Here is a 17,325-nt window from a genome sequence, read left to right on the forward strand (position 1 = left end):
AAGAATAGCCCTGCTGGAGTCACAAGTTCACACAGACCAGCATATTTGGGAACTGGACCCCAGAGGGCTAAAGTGACACTTGGAAGTTTTACTACCAGAAAGATGAGGAGCTAAGACAAGAAGCCAGGTGCACGGGCTGCCCACCCTGTGTCCCCTGCCTAGCTCCACTACACCACTCCTCCATCTCTGGTCCCTGTGTTATAACAACACCTGAATGTAACTTGACCTTCAAGTCTTTGCTAAAATACCACCTTCTCAATGAAGACCGCGACCACCCTGATCAAAACTGTGATGCCCACCCCATAGTACCCACAGTCCCCCAAACTCTCTTACCCTACTCTAATTTTCCTTTTTTAAAAAAAAATATTTATTCATTTATTTATTTGGCTGCGTCGGGTCCTTGTTGCGGCATGCGGGGTCTTTTGTTGCCACGCGTAGGCTCTCTAGATGTGGCATGTGGGCTCCGGAGCACGTGGGCTCAGTAGTTGTGGTGCGCGTCTTAGTTGCCCTACGACATGCGGGATCTCAGTTCCCCGACCAGGGATCGAACCCGTGTCCCTTGCATTGTAAGGTGGATTCTTAACCACTGGACCACCAGGGAAGTCTTCCCCCACCTTTTTTTTTTCAATAAATTTTTTTAAAGTCTTTATTGAATTCGTTACAATATTGCTTCTGTTTGATGTTTTGGTTTTTTGGCCACGAGGCATGTGGGATCTTAGCTCCCCGACCAGGGATTGAACCTGCACCCCCTGCATTGGAAGGCAAAGTCTTAACCACTGGACCGCCAGGAAAGTCCTTAATTTTCCTTTTTATCCAAAATATTTATCACCAGATAACATCTTGTTATGGATTGAATTGTGTATGCCCCACCTCCCCAAATACAAATGTTGAAGCCCTAACCCTCACTGCGACTGTATTTGGAGATAGGGAGATAATTAGGTTAAACGAGGCCATCAGGGTGTGGCCCTAATCCAATATGACTTGTGTCCTGAGAATAAGAGAGACACAGAGGATGTGCACATACAGAGGAAAGACCATGTGGGTACAGAGCAAGAAGGCAGCCATCTTCAAGCCAAGGAGAGGCCTCAGGAGAAACCAAACCTGTCAGCACCTTGATCTTGGACCTCCAGGCTCCAGAAGGGTGAGAAATACATTTCTATTGTTTAAGCCACCCAGTCTATGGTATTTCGCTATGGCAGCCCTAAAGACTAATCCATACTACATAATATTCTTATTTATTATGTTAACAATTTATGGTCTATTCCTTCAACTCAAAGGTAGGCTTCATGAAGGCAATAATCTTTGTTTTAACGCTGATGTATCTCGAGTGCCTAGAACTGGGCCTGGCACACAGCAGGAGCTCAACATATATTTGTTGAATAAATATAATATGTTGGTCACAAATCAGTGACATCTGTTGGCACTCCATTATTACCTGTGGTAAACAAAAGCTACAAATCCCAAAATATTCCACCAAAGGCAATCGGAAGTGCTTTCCTCAAGTCTGATCATGAGACTGGGGATAAGACCTTCCAGATAAAGTTAAAAGCTCTGCTACTACCCAACAGCTCTTACTGAGGTGTCTCTGAATGATCACTTGGACTCTGGCATTACTAAAGGAGGAACCCAGAAAAATCTCAAGGAAAGTGCTGAAAATCTAGCCCTCTGGGGACAGTGCCATTGGCATCTGAGCCCAAGGGAACAAAGACAGTCTCTAGAGCAATCTTCAAGCATGTATTTTGGACCTCTACAGAAGGTAGTTCCTAAGAGGATTCTGTTTATCTAGCACATTTCTCCCCTTTCAACCACTTCCAGCAGGAGGGCGTGGTTGCTGGCCACCTCCTAAAGCTTCTCTCACCCTAAGCCTTTCTTCCAGAATCCTTCATAAAACCCTTTCCAAGAGCATCCTAAGTTAGTCATGATAGAGTAATTAAATGGTGTGCTGTTGGGGACTTCCCTGGTGGTCCAGTGGTAAAGAATCCGCCATCCAGGTTTCCTTGGTGGTGCAGCGGTTGAGAATCTGCCTGCCAATGCAGGGGACACGAGTTCGAGCCCTGGTCTGGGAAGATCCCACATGCCGCGGAGCAACTGGGCCCATGAGTCACAACTACTGAGCCTGCGCGTCTGGAGCCCGTGCTCCGCAACAAGAGAGGCCGCGATAGTGAGAGGCCTGCGCACTGCGATGAAGAGTGGCCCCCACTCGCCGCAACTAGAGAAAGCCCTCGCACAGAAACGAAGACCCAGCATAGCCATAAATAAATAAATAAATAAGCTCATTTGTATCATTTAAAAAAAAGAATCCGCCTTCCAATGCACGGACACAGGTTCCATCCCTGGTCGAGGAACTAAGATCCCACATGCCGCGGGGCAACTAGGCTCGTGTACCACAACTACTGAGCTCGTGTGCCTCAACTAGAGAGCCTGCATACCACAGACTACAGAGCCCACGCTCTCTGGAACCAGTGCGCCATAACTAGAGAGAGAAAACCTGCACACCACAACTAGAGAGAAGGCTGTGCGCCGCAACGAAAGATCCTGCATGCTGCAACTAAGACCCGACGCAGCCAAAAAAATAAAGAAAATTTAAAAAAATAATAATAATAAAAAATAAATGGTGTGCTGACTATTAAGTCTGTAACTTTGATTCTTTGGGTAGGAACAATATAAAGTGAATGGTTATATATTTTTTAAAATGCTTCAGGCTTCCATCTTTTATTTTTGAAACTTTAAAAAATTCTAAGTGAGCCTAGGAAAGAGATAGGAAACTACTGAGGCCCTAGAAGCAAATCCCAACTGCTGGAGAGGGCAACCACGAAGCCAATGCTCTCTGAAGATATAAGTAGCTTCTGGGAGCATTAGTCAGAATATGTGCTACATAAGACTTAAGAAAAAAAAAAAAAATTTGGCATTATTAGTACAACCCAGATTTAACAGAACTGTAATAAGACACTTTAAAAAATAATAGGCAAGCTGTATGTTGCTGTTTTATAAACTTGCAAGGTACTTCATACCTGGTTTTCATTCTGACAATGTCAAGAATGGCATAAAACTAGTAATGTGCTAGGGAAATGTAAATATGGCTAATGACATATCAAAAAATATGTGGGAAACACTCATTTGTCCAAATTTTAGTTTCCCAAACATTTGGATCTAAATAGATGATGTAAAAATAGCAATATGAAGGCTACCCTGCTTTTTTTCAATTACCAGAAATATTTACACTGAGAATAGTGCATAAAGCCCTATATTTTAAAATTAATATGACTGCATAATTGCCATCATTTTTTTATTATCTTAATTTAAAAATTTTTTTTCTACAGGGAAAGGTGAAACTAAAGATGTTTTCTCTTTGGGGAAATTGCTAAGAGAAAAGCAGTAATTTAAGACTCACTGCCTAGTCTTTACTTCATTCTTACCACTAACAAGAAGATGGGTGCACATATGGAGCTCAATTTGTAAAGGACTTTCACAGCAACTACCTTGACTTCCGTTTAATGTATCGTCAAGCTTCCAGACACTCCACTTAACGCAGTGAGGAAGCCCCACTAACCAAGAGGTCCCTTCTCTCACTGTTCAAACACTTTGTGACCTGAGAAAATTATGATTAAAAATTATGTACATCTGTAAGTTCATGTGCTCGATGGAGTTGGGCTGCCATTGAAAGGAAGCAAATCAGCTTTTTCTAAATCAGGATTTAGAAAGGATTCAAGACAAAGGCTAATATGGGAAAGGAACGGGAAAGCCACTGGGATAAAATGATTCCAAGCTTCTAATTCTAATAGGCCAGCATTAATGAGTTGTAAAAGGAACCCGTCTTTCCGGTGAGGTGTCCTCAGTACACTTCGAGATTCTGTCTAAGCCCCTCTCATCCCCACCCCCAGGACAATGCTGTATAACTTCCTTAAAGACCATTATTTGTTTCAATAATGCACACAACTAGCATTTGAATAGTTATACAGGAATTGATCCTTCCATCAACCACAAGAGACAGGCATCGTTACTACCTTCATCTTGCAGGTGAAGGAACTAAGGTCCCAAGAGGTTAACAGACTGACTTCTCCAAATCAGAGACACTAGACTTCAGGGCTTCTGGCTGAAAATGCACCCAAGTGCTCTCCTTTCTCTCCAAGATAGTCCAAGCGCCTTTAAGAAGGAAACTAACTCAAGCAGTGCACTGTGGGCTCTGGGCAGAAGTGATACGGTGTGAACTAAGCATTGTGAACGAGAAATGAGGAAGGGTGGTGTGAAACCTGAAGGAAAGGCATGTTTTCTGGTAGGCAAGAATTTTATGAAGATCTAAGAGGGTGGAAGAGGAAGAAGGGACGGCAACATGACTGTTACTGCTCTGTTTTGTCTGTTTCCTCTGGTGAAGGAAAACGACACTTTCCTTGAGTTTAATAAGACCGAGCTCTCTTTCAGTTCAGTGTCTGGCAATTTTGTGACTGCTGAACTGGTACATGAAAAAGCTAGGCCACTGAGAATTTTACTTACTAGCTCCCCCTAAAGCAGAGCCAAAGACCCTTGGACCTGGAAGGGACCGCAGATTTGGTGGTTTTCAAACAGTGTCCCAGGGAACCAACCCTAGGATAAGCTTCTGGGGTTCCAATAAATGTCGGTTTCCAATGTAAGCTTTTAAGATTATTGAAACTAATTTAAAATTTTAAAATGTGGATCCTCAGCTCTGTTATATATAAAATGTCAACTCACTGGAGACCACTGATAGGTTAACTTGAGTTAACAAGTTAATTCAGTTTTGTGTATCACTTGTGATGCAGTTCTCCCTGCCTCTTAGGAGTGGCAGAGTTCTAGGAATATGTCATAAATAAGGAAGTGCTTGGCTATACACTAATCTTTCCAAAAATTCAGGCCTGTGCATGTAAAACTGTACAATTATGGTACGACTAGAGTGTCTAGGTATGCCTCAAATCAGGCTTTCTCAACCTCAGCACCACTGACATTCTGGGCTGGGTAATTTGCTGTGGGTGACAGTCCTGCAAACAGTAGGATGTTTAGCAGCACCCCTGGTCTCTACCTACTAGATGCCAGTAGCACTTCCCAGTCGTGAAAACAAAAATTTCTCTAGACATTGCCTTACTCTCCCCTGAGCATGCCCCTGGTTGAGGACCACTGCCTTAAATTAGGTGCCAGGGTAGTTTCAAGTGTATCTGCTTTGGTGAAGCTTCTGATCATGGCTAACAGCCAGACAGAAATATGTAGATATACACATATTTGGTTCTGTCATTTATAGAGCACTTAATATGGGCCAGGGAGTATGCTGTTTCCTTGGATTAATTTATCTGATCCTCTCAACGACCCTCTGAAGTAGTTACTACCATTATCTCCATCTTGTAGATGAAGAATCTGAGACTAGCGAGATTAAATAAACTTCCAAATAATGGTCTGAGTAATAACCAAGTAGCTAAAATAGAATTATCGATGGCTTTAGTACATGCTGAAAGTTTGGGGTGCTTCTTGTCTGCCCTTTATCGTGATAAGGAATAAGGGCAATTGCTAAACGCTGTCAGCTTTGAAGCAAAAACTTTTTATTATTGTACTCTTCTTTCAAGCAGCTGAATACATTTAATTAAAGGGATCCTGAGATTACAAGGTGAATTGCTAAAAATCTTATCTCATTTGCCACAGTGTCCCTGTGTAAATAGTATTTCTTGAAGCTGCAATCAGCAAAATAAATTTAGAAATACACTAGATGCTTATACTGCTGTAAGACCTCATCTTAACATAACACTAATTTCACGTGTGTGGGATTATCACTTAGCAACTTTTTTCGAATTGCTGGACTTTGAAAATAAATAAATATAATACATGAGAACCTAAAAAATAAAGTTAAATTTAAAAATACATTAAACTACATATTCTTTGTGTTTTATATATTGAGTCTGCCCTTAAGATTTTGTTTGGAAAAAAATGGGTTTAATGTTTAAAAACAAACAAACAAAATGAAAACCATTACCGCTTTCCACTCCCTTACTTTACAATAAGAAAACAGAGTCTCAGAGAATGATATGACCTTTTTAAAACCACACAGCTCATTCATGAAAGAATCAGAATCAGAGCTCAACTCTCCAGATCACAAATCAGGGCTGTTGTAACTACCCAAGTTCCCTTGTAAGTGTATGTAAGGATGTATGATCTGTCTGGGCACCTGGGATTTTTTGACAACTTGATACACTTTGGGTGAGAAGAAAATAAATTGCCTTCGGAAATCATAAGGAAAGCCGAGATTTCATTAAATAATAATTAATAACAGTGAAGCATATTATATTCAAATAGAATGTTTATTTAAAACATTAGCTAAATATTTTCAAATCTTGCTCTCTCATAAGGTAAACTACTTAATTGGCCTGAAGTCATTTTATATTTAGTGTTTAGCGGAGTTTTAACCATCTTATATTTCTCATTATATTTCATTATATCTTTCATCCCCACCTGAGCTAATCCTCGGTCACACTTCAGTGTCTATGTCTGCGGACCAGGGCCGCGCAGGTCCCCTGTGACAGCTACTGAGATTATAGACATAGCGACAAAGGGAAAACAAAAGAGCCTTTGGAGCAGGGTCAAGGGTAATAACAATAGGCAGTGCCACAGAACTTTAAAATAAATAAATAAGGCTTTTCTCCGTGAACGAAACTACTACAAGCCACACATAATGAGCGAGAGCAGCTATCTGCAGGAATCCACTTAACAGACAGGATATCTCCCTTGTCAAAAGCAGGAAGGACCAGTCCTGGAAAACCGATCAAGCCTCTAGCCGGGAGTAGATGGGAGAGAAAACTGCATTTTAAATTCACGCTATTAACACATCCAAAGAATGAACTGTAGGAACAGCCGTGGAGTGATTTGCATGTAAGAACAGCTTGAGGTGACTTGAGACTGGAAAAAAAGAAAACCTAAAGATTGGATCATATATTTCCAACACTCTTCAGGGAAGTCGGTGACCATCTGCCCCAAATGACATCTGCTCTTGATTGTTACACTTGTCATTTTAAATTACTATACTGACATTCTGGTTCATACATTGGTATTTTAAGGTTTTTTTGTCTTTGTGGAACACCCAGTGAGTCTGAAGAACTCTGGGCGTTGGGAGACTGCAAAATGGTCATCAGGATCCCTTCTGCCTGAAAACCCACCCCTTTTGCCATGTGACTCCGCAGATCTTCCCATCAGGAGGTGGAGCAGATTATCCCGCCCTCTGAATCTGGGTTGGAGCGGCTGGCTTCGGTCACTGGAAGGTGGTGGGAGTGACGCTGGGCCAGCTTTGAGCCCAGCCTCCAGAGACCTGGAGCACTTCTGCTCTCTCCTTTGGAAGCCAGCCCAGCTGCCATGTGGGCGAGCCCAGGCTAACACACTGAAGGATGGGACACCCTGGGGGACAGAGAGAAGCCCTCCCAGCTGGGGCTCACCTAGACCAGCCATGCCCTGGCAACCTGGCAAGGTCCTGCAGATGGATGAGTCAGCCCAGACGAGACCAGAAAAAGCACACCGGTCAGCCATGCCCAACTGCCAATCCCCAAACTCGTAAGCTAAGTAAATGGCTATTGTGTTGAGCTGCTAAACTGTGGACCAGTTTGTTACTTAACTCCCTGTGTGACCGACTCCGGTTCCTAGAGTTGGCCCCAGAAGCTGAGGTCCCGGCCAACACCAAGGTGCTCACACCCTTTGAGGTTCCCTTTGAACAGCCTGCTTTCTTCCCATGGACCACCTCTTTCTTCCGTACTCTTTATGGCACTACGGAGCTGGTTGTGAATTTGTAAATCTTTTTTAAGTGAAGCAATACCACAACCTCTGAAAACCTGACTCCCAGAATATATATGTCTAATGGAATACCTTTCTTATCATCTACCACGGAATACATTGTGGATGATACAAAGATAAAGACATTATAAAGGAAACATCATCCCCTGCCGCTGCCCCTCCCCACCCCTTAGCGATCTGAAATATAGTTGAAGAGGCAAGACTAAGACACAAGCAGTAATACAAGTGTCAACTTGGATGTTAAGATTCTAAGTATCACTGGAGCGGGGAGTAGGGGTGGATATCACAGCAATAAAGCGCAATGTTGCTAGAAATTCTCTACAAAGATACAGCACCACTGGGGGTCAGAGGTGCATTAAACTAGCTATTTTGTGGGGTTTTTTGGGCCACACCGCACAGCATGAGGAATCTTAGTCCCCCGACCAGAGATCGAACTTGTGCCCTCTGCAGCGGAAGCGCAGGGTCCTAACCACTGGACCGCCAGGGAAGTCCCTAGTTATTTTGGTTTTAATAACATTATTAATTCTTTTTAGAACCCCCCTCCCCGATTTTACCTAACAGGAGGAAGACTTATGGAACTCCATGTTTCCAATGACCGGACTCCTGGAACATGAGGGAAGGCAGGTAAATGGAAATGGGGGGCAGGGGGAGTGTCTACCAGCTGGTGAAGACTCAGCATTTTTCCTGAGAGGAGTAGGGATACCATTATTCAGGAGAAAGAAGCCAGGCAGGGGCACAACCTGACGCCAGAGGTATCAGAAGAGTCCATTAACGCCTTGGAGGCCTGGCGGCGGGGAGGGAGGGTCTTGGGGCGGAGGAAGCATCCCGGAGGGAGCTGGTGGGCCAGGAAAGGCCGCCCTCGAGGGATGGATTGTGGGTGTATTTTGAAGACACAAAAAAATTTAACCAGATTAGTGACTGAATTAGCATGCATTAAAAACGATGTCATGGTTTGAAGCCAAGGAAAATAAACAGTGAAGCAGACTGAGGTCAAAAGACAGTTCACTCAATTGAGAAAAAAAAAAAAAAAATTAGGTAATAGCTCATTAAGTGGTCAGGAGCCAAGCTTCAGTTAGGCAGTGCTGAATCTCTGCTCTATCCCTCGGTCGCCAAAACCTACTAAGCCTCAGCTTCCTCATCTATAAAATAGGTTTAACATTAACAGGGCGGTTGGGAAGGTTAACTGAGAAATTACATCCAGTTGTTGGCACCGCGCCTGGCTCACTGGAAACCCATCTGATTAGTAATAAGCCTCAGGATAACAATAGTAGAAGTTGTAACAATGGTAACAACAGTAGTGAGTGGAAGAAAATGTACTTCTGAGGCAAGGAAGAAAATGACCTGGATTCAGTTTTGCAGAAACATAGAGTTTGATCAATTTTCCCAAGAGTCTATCAAGATAAACAACTACTCTGCGGACAGTTCTGGAATGAGATGAACCCTATCCAGCACAGTGAGGAAAGAAACGTCTGGATTCCAGTGGCAACCCTTCTACACTACTGACTTCCGGTCTTGGTTTCCTCAACTACATGCTTGTTACGAGCCATTGAAGACACACTGTAACTGGCTTTACTGTTACTACTCCATCTGCACTAAACAATGCCTGAAAAGCCTAAAAGTATTAGTACAACTTCCGGTGGCATCGAACATACGACACTCAGAGAATGGCTCCCTTTCTGGGAACTCTGACTCTACAAAGACAAGGGCAGAGAACAGAGCCAACTTCCAGTTTCACCACTTCCTTACTTTGTGATTTGGGGGAGCGGATGCTGGAGCCCGGCTGCCTGGATTAGAATCCCAGTCCCACCACTTACTAGCTGTGTAAATGTGGGCAAGTTTCTTAACCTCTCTGTTTCTCAGTTTTCATCTGTACAATGGGAATACCAACAGTATCTTCCTCTAGGGTTGTTATAAAGTTCAAACGGGTTAAACGGCAAGGAGCAGGCACTATGTAAGTGATTGCTAAGGAAAAATCATAAACAGTGAGTCAGTGTCACAAAGTCTCCATCCCTGGAGGCCTGAGCACGTGTGTAACTCCAGGTCCCACTTTCTTGTTACGCCACCTGTTCCCTTCTGTGACTCAGATCAGCCCTCATCTCGTGGAGCAGCAAGTCACTGAAAAACAGGAAAGCGTCACACTCTCCCTCTCACGTGAATCACCCACCAGGTTCGGTAAAATCCAGGATTTCAATAGGACATTTGGGCCGCCTGCACATATGAGGGCCCACAATGTGGCTTCTGACACCAGGAATTTTAGTCAAGTGATCTTTAGTCAAGTGCCCATCATGAGAAAAGCCAGGCAGGGTTAAAAGAAAGGGCCAAACTGAAGATGCAAAGGAAGACTGCCAACAATAAACCCACCGGGGGAAGGCACACTTAGGCGTGGAGAGAGCCCCAGCTAATGGCACTGAAGCCTGAGGGCGTGAATGGCAGAAGGCTGGCACTTCCTTGGTAGAAGGATGCTAAGATGTTTGACAGAAAGCCAATCAGAGCCACCAGGTAATAAGGATGCCTAGTTAACGGGCATCTCCTGGCCCCGTCCTTCTTCAGCAGCACAAACAAAGGTATCACAGGATAAGGAGCTGCCCTTTACAGACAAACCGTATTGTAACTACAGATGCATAACATTATGGGAAAGAGATGGAGGTGGCGGAACAAAGGCCCATGGGAAACCGCAAGATACAACACAAACGTTCACCAGCTGCCCTTCGTTTATTCAAGAAAACCTTTGCCATTTTACCACTGAGCTCCTAACACATTCGAAACAGTTCAGCTTGGACTCATTTGCAAGTCACTGTTTTCCGAATTCCACCTCTCATGGTTAAGATGTTTCGGCCCGAATTTTATGAAATTAATAGAATGTGGGAGACAGGATAAATTTTTTTGGCCAGTTTCCAAACTAAAAATAGTTGAAATGACTTGTGTCTTTTATTTTCAAAAAACCAAGTACAAAAAGATAAAAAGATATTCCCAGCCAACAACTGAGATGCCAAGTTTCTGTCAACTGCTTGGTTCTAATTTGGAGAGTTAGATTTAAATGTGATATCTTGAAAAGTGTAGTTTTCAGAAAGAGAAATGATGTAAGGCCACAGCAGGCAACTTTTAATCAGGCGTCTAATGATGATATTCCAAGTTCCTAGATGTTCTAGATGAGTCTCGAGACTTTCTAATTCTAACTGGAGAATATCAAGATGCTTCTTTTAATTCTCCTGTCATGTGGCTCCACGAGGGAAAACATGGGGCTCAATGACCATGACTCACACAGGCCTCCAGTTCCTGTTAACCTTGACCTATAGTGAATGCCTCAGACCCATCCCAAACCACCAGGCCCTTTTCATGGTCTTGGATAGAAAGTGAGGGAAGAGAGCTGCACTGAAAAACTATAGGTGTACTGAAAAACAAACAAACAAAAAGGTACCAAGTTTATCTTCCACATCAGTGGTCCTTAGTCCTGGCTGCATTTTAGAATCGTTTGAGGATTTTAAAGAAAACACCAATGTCTAGGGACTTCCCTGGTGGTCCAGTGGTTAAGACTTTTACTGCAGGGGGCGCAGGTTCAATCCCCGGTTGGGGAACTAAGATCCTGCATGCCACGCAGTGTGGCCAAAGAAAAGAAAAGAAAAAGAAAACACCAATGTCTAGGTCTAGGTCCTATCCTAGAGCAACTAAATCATAATTTCTGGCAGTGGGGCTGGACCCTGGCATTTAAAAAAAAAAAAAAACTCCCCAGGTAAGTCTAATGTCAGTCAAGGTGAGAACTGCTACTGGATAAAGGAAAGAAGGCACAGAAACAGTAGGAATTTAATCTCCTCTCCCCTGCACAGCCCCAGTCACGCGGCTACTGAATCCCTTGCCCTGACGTGCGACAGTCTGCATCTGCCTTTTGGCTCCCAAGAAAGATCTATGCAAATATGCAGGGCTGCAGCCCTCAAAGGCCTGCCTCCTAGGCTGAAACTTGGAGCAGAGTTTGCAAAATTCTCTTTTCCATCAGCCCAGAAAGCCAGCAGCAGGGGCTGTCCCATCCTCTTCCCTGAATCAGTTACGGTGCTGAGCCTGGAAAGCCTTGGTCCTAGGGGACAAGGTTAATCTTGAAGGACGAAGGAATGTTAAGTGTGGGCTCAGGTAGAAGAAGAGTAGACGGTTCGGGGAAGGGGTTTGATTTCACAATCACAGACACTAGGAAACCTCAAAACGGGAGTAGGGAGGGAAGGATTTAGAGTCCCTTTAAGAGAGGATTCCAGGGCTTCCCTGGTGGGGCAGTGGTTAAGAATCTGTCTGCCAATGCAGGGACGTGGGTTCGAGCCCTCTGCTGGGAAGATCCCACATGCCGTGGAGCAACTAAGCCCGTGCGCCACAACTACTGAGCCTGCGCTCTAGACCCCGCGCGCCACAACTCCTGAAGCCCGCACGCCTAGAGCCCGTGCTCCACAGCAAGAGGAGCCACTGCAGTGAGAAGGCCGTGCACCGCAACGAAGAGTAGCCCCCGCTCGCCGCAAGTAGAGGAAGTCTGCGCACAGCAACGAAGACCCAACGCAGCCATAAATAAATAAAATAAATTTTAAAAAAAAGTAAGCATGCTTTACACATTTATAAGGTTTAAAAAAAAAAAAAAGAGGATTCCACCAGTGATTTTTAATCCAGTGGGAGCAAGAAAGACTCCCCTTAATCACCAAGCAAGAAAGAATCAAGTGTGTTCCATCTCTCCTTTGGAAACAAGAAGGTACGGACACGCTTGAATTTGCCACTGTGCTCCGGTTCTGCAGACTGTGATGTGGCTGGCACAGAGACTCCCAGCCCCGGTGTCCACAAACAGCTGCACCCTAGAGTCCCAGCAGGTGCACACACAGAGCCCAGCTCAAAAATTCATGGCAAGAACAATGGCGCCGTTATGATGCCTAGGGACAAGGCCTGATGCTAACCCGACATCTGATAAGGGAAAGAGCTAGAAACTCAGGCACAGCTCCCCGGGATCTGGCCTTTTGGTCCCGGGATCACAGTCACAGACACAGACAGTTAGAACACCACAATGATGGGAGCTATCAATTCCAGAGCCTGACCAACCAGAGAGCGAGTGGAAGAAAAATAAATAAATAATCACCCCCACCCCACCTCCAGAAAATGTATTCCTTTCCTTTTCCCGTGGGCTGCGTTGCCACTGTCACCAAGTTTACATTTACATCCAAATATGCGCACACACAAAAAAATTACCAATGCATCTCACTCCCCGGTGACTTTGTAACAGGTTGCTAGGTAACAGTGCACACAAGTCAGGTTTCAGGACCTCTAGTAAGCCACCATAAAATAGCTGCACGGGCCTTTTGCATAAACAGCGTGCATTTGTTATCTGTTTTCTTATGCCAACTGATCAGTCAGTAAATACTGCGACTGCCAAACCCGTAAACAAGTCCCCATCAATAGCCAACTGAGAAAACAGATCACAGTATAAGGCCTGGGTGCACAGTTTTTCACCCCAACCTACCGACTGGCATCTCTTGTGTTTTTCCTGTTTGCAAGCCTGGCTCCCAGAAGCCACAGGCCTTATCTTGTGCTCCCTGAGACTGGGTCTGGGGCTAATTACAGCCTGATGCTGGGCACTCACAGCTGAGCTCAGCAGGAATTGCATACCATCAAACCTTCCTCCACCCCCCTCACCTTCCTCAGGATTAAAAACTTTCCGGAGTCCTGGAGTAAAGGGAGTACCCTCCTCCTAAGAGTTACTAACCCCATACTGAGTTTCCCCTGTCTGCTAAGTAAGGAAATGTCCCCATTTCTAAGCTATGCTAAGTGAATATGCCATTGCATTCCTTGGGAAAGTGCTAGAAGAGCCCAGAAAAGGAGCCCCTTTTGCTATGACATTGGTGGGAGAGACCATCAAAGAAGAACCAGCGATCTCCTAGAAGTGAAAACTAAAAGATCAGTGGCAAAAGGAAAACCAGAAGCCTGAATTTCCCCCACATTTTCAAAAATGTTTAAATACAAAAAGCAGAGTCTCAAAGAGCACACGTCCCCCTAGGTTGGGATGGAAGAGGAGAAGACAAGGGAAGAGCGTTCTTCACTGCCATGGTTGAATTCCTGACACCCGATCATTTCCGGTGTAGGACGAGCTCACTCATCTTGCAGGGTGGGATGCCTCCCTTTAACATTTCCATCCCAGTTCTTTCTGCGATGCCTCCTTTCCATCCCCTGCCTTTCCTCATTTCTTCCAACCAGCGCAGTGCACTCCTGAGGGGCAAAGACCTGGGGTGATGGGGACATTCCAGAAGACCTGACTGAAGTGTCACTGAGCAAAGGGACTTCAGAGTGAAGCAGAACCTCTAATTCACCTGGCGATGACATTTAGTGAAATGTGACTCACAGCCCATTTAAAGGAAGGTGGTGACCAATTATTCTCCATTTAAAAGGGTATTGTCAATCTCCAAAGAGCTGAAATGGCATTTGGAAATCATCGTGGGGACTGCCATCTTCACTGAAAGATAGAACCAATTCTCAGCCGACCTTTCCCCACCCTCCACATCTCTTTTAAAATTTAAAATCAGACATTAAAAAATATAATGAGTAGCAGCACAGACCCACAACATGTTTTCTCATTCCAAAACATCAGGAAAAACAGCGCTCCCTCAGCATCTCTACATCCCCCATTCAACTCCACAACTTAAAGAAATTGAGGGAAAAAAAAGAAAACAAACTAAAAGAAACATCATGCATAATTTGATGGTGAAAGTCATATCAATTAGTAATAAGTTTTTAAAACATACTCCATCTTCTTTCTAAAAGGCACTGGGGCAGTTGCAAAAGAATGTTTAAAAAAAACTTATTTAAATCACCCTTTACATGAGGTACCTGGAGTAGTTATGTTCATAGAGACAGAAAATAGAATAATGGTTACCAGGGGCAGAGGGGAGGGTGGAATGGGGAATTCTTGGTTAATGGGTACAAGGTTTCAGTTTGGGAGGATGAAAAAGTTCCAGAGATGGATGGTGGTGATGATTACACAACAGTGTGAATGTACTTAATGCCAAAGAACTGTATACTTAAAAATGGTTAAAATGGTAAATTTCATGTTAGGTATATTTTACCACAATAAAAACACTTTCCCTTAGAAAAAACAAAATTTAAAGATAATTTTATCATTTGCTCAAATTTGAAAACTCTATAATTGCTGATAGTAGTCTCTGTATACATGTCCTTTAAACATCTTTTAAATCAAGGCGATAAAGAACTTGAATAACACAAAGCAAGATGACGCATACAAGCACTTTAAAGAACCCAACGGAGAGACAAGTTAAATAGGGCTCAAGGTCACACGAAGAACTGTCGCCAACCTGGCTCACGCTGTGACCTGTCTCCCACCGCAAGAACTCATAAAGGGGGAAAACCGGAAGGAAATCAACAACCCCTGTTGTGTTTAGACCCAAACCACAGCCATGCCTACTTCCAAAGGACTGCAAAAAACAAGTCTCAAGGAGAAAATGTATGAGAGTGCGGACAACTGGAATCTCAAGCGATCTTGAAATCACTCAGTCCTACCAGCTCATTTTGTAGATGAGAACACTGGTAGAGAGATAGAGAAGAGAGAGAGAGAGAGAGAGAGAGAGGACAGCCCTCTTCAAGTACCTGACAGCTTCATGAGAAAATCAGACGCCATCTTTACAGAGATGTCCTGGCTGAACAACGCGGACGCACTGTTGGCTGCATAATCGGAGGGCTCTCTCAGCTTCGTGTGGTTGGCCGGCCTGTCGGTAGCATTCAGAGTAAAGGAGGTTGGCAGGCCATTATCTTCCTTGGGCTCCTCCTTCACCAGCAAAGGCGAGACGCCAGCCCCACCCTGGCTAGTCCTCTCTGGAGTGCTGGACTTCATCATGGTCCCCACTAGCTCTGTCCCTCCTCCTTCCCTTTGCTGCCCCAGGCAGGTACTGTCACTGAGGTGGGGAGATCCCTTGACATCGGGGTCTGGGATCTCCTCCTTCACCTTGGCTTCTGTCCTCAGGAAGTGCTGGTGGCAGCGCATGTGGAGTTTCAGGCTGAAGTGACGGGAGGAAGTGAAAGGGCAGAGCTGGCACTGAAAGGTCTCTCCCCGGTCCTGGTGCTGATGAACCTGGCGGAGAAGCAAGAAGAGTGAGCTAGCCACTGTGTGCTGACGGACGACGCCCTGTTGTATATCCACGCTACTCAGCGACAATTTCCTCACGGTACAGAGGGCTGGCCCGGGGAATCTCATCACTAGAGGAGCACTTCATTACGTGCTTCAGGTCGTGAGGGCCATCCCTAAACATAAAGCAGGTCCACGCAGGTTAAGAATCCATTAGTAAAGCCGTACTCACAACGGAGGATGCTGTCTGCCAGTGGAGGCCGTCTGGGATAGAATCCTCCTAATATTCTAGTCATCCCATCTCGGCTGATGTCTTCAGAGAAAACATTATAAACCCAGCACAATTTGAACTTACATAATTACTAGTTGGGGGTCAATAGAGGTAACCCGTCAAGTAATATAAATACACTGCAGGGACCCAATTATTACCACCCAGAGAATTAGTTATGTTTTGCAAACATAATTTCCATTTTCAAAAATGCTTCTCTAGGTAATTAAGAATGTGGCAAATAATGCCTCCAGGGTATTCCCGTTTCATAGACAGAGAACCTGAGACCCCGAAGCACGTGGCTAGAGCAACATGACATAGAAAGGAAGCAGAGGGGGACAAAAACCAGGGGCTGATGCCCACCAAGCTGTCTCAGCAAGATGAAACCAGTGTTTGCAAACGTGGTTCTGTCTGCAGTGAAAGAATGCAGACTTTTAAACACAGTTCCAGCCTTGCCTGCACAGTACCTGTAAAAATGGCTGGAAACTTTTTTTTACTTCCTGTCACAATCAAATTCAGTGCTTGAAAAAGTGAGGAAATCATTGCATTGGCCCGAGCCAGGCTTGGAGCTGGCAGGTGCTCGTAAGCTTGTAACTTCCCCATTCATCTCTGCCAATGTACTTCAGTGCTGACCTGCTCCACCCTGCTATTTCAGGACTGGCCCTCCCTTGAGTAGAAACTGCCAATGGTGGAGATTTGGGCCAAAAGATTTGGGGAGTTGTGTGATTTTGGACAAACGAGTGATTGGAATTCAAAACCCAAGTCAAACCGACCTCTCATCTTTGAGTGGTGATCTAGGCAGGATTTGAACCCAGGTCTAAGGAAGGTTAAAGGTTAAAGATTCCTTAATCCACTGGGCCACCTGGCCCCTCTGCGCGGGCTTCCTTTCCAAGAGTGCAAGTTTTACTACAGCCGTTTATGCATTCTGAGTGCAATCCAAAAGCAGTATTCACCAGCCAAAACATACTTTTAAATAATGTGGAGTGACCAACAAAAGCAAAGAAATTAAAAGTTAATGGTGAGATCCTGTCGCTACAGCACCCCACTGTGGCTTTTTGAAAAAAACAACAGAAGAGACTCTGGGTCCCCCAAAGCCTGAATTTCTCCACAGAAATAACCGTATACACTTAAATTCAGTTACAGCAAAGCCTTGCTCATTAAAAGGCTTCCCCTCTGCCACCTCGGGAGGGGCTGG

At 44.5% G+C, this 17,325-nt stretch overlaps 1 protein-coding gene across 4 annotated transcripts in view; it reads right to left on the bottom strand.

Annotated features, from left to right (window-relative positions):
• ZNF827 (zinc finger protein 827) overlaps positions 1–17,325 on the bottom strand; it is a 205,260-nt gene that overhangs the window by 106,329 nt on the left and 81,606 nt on the right. For all 4 annotated transcript variants that reach the window (XM_082463290.1, XM_082463291.1, XM_082463292.1 and 1 more), the window contains exon 4: positions 15,388–15,868. In XM_082463290.1, coding sequence (XP_082319416.1) covers positions 15,388–15,868 — 481 coding nt within the window. The remainder of the gene's footprint in view (positions 1–15,387; positions 15,869–17,325) is intronic.

The sequence above is a fragment of the Balaenoptera physalus genome (assembly GCF_965194825.1).
Source record: "Balaenoptera physalus genome assembly, chromosome: 5".
NCBI lineage: Eukaryota > Metazoa > Chordata > Mammalia > Artiodactyla > Balaenopteridae > Balaenoptera > Balaenoptera physalus.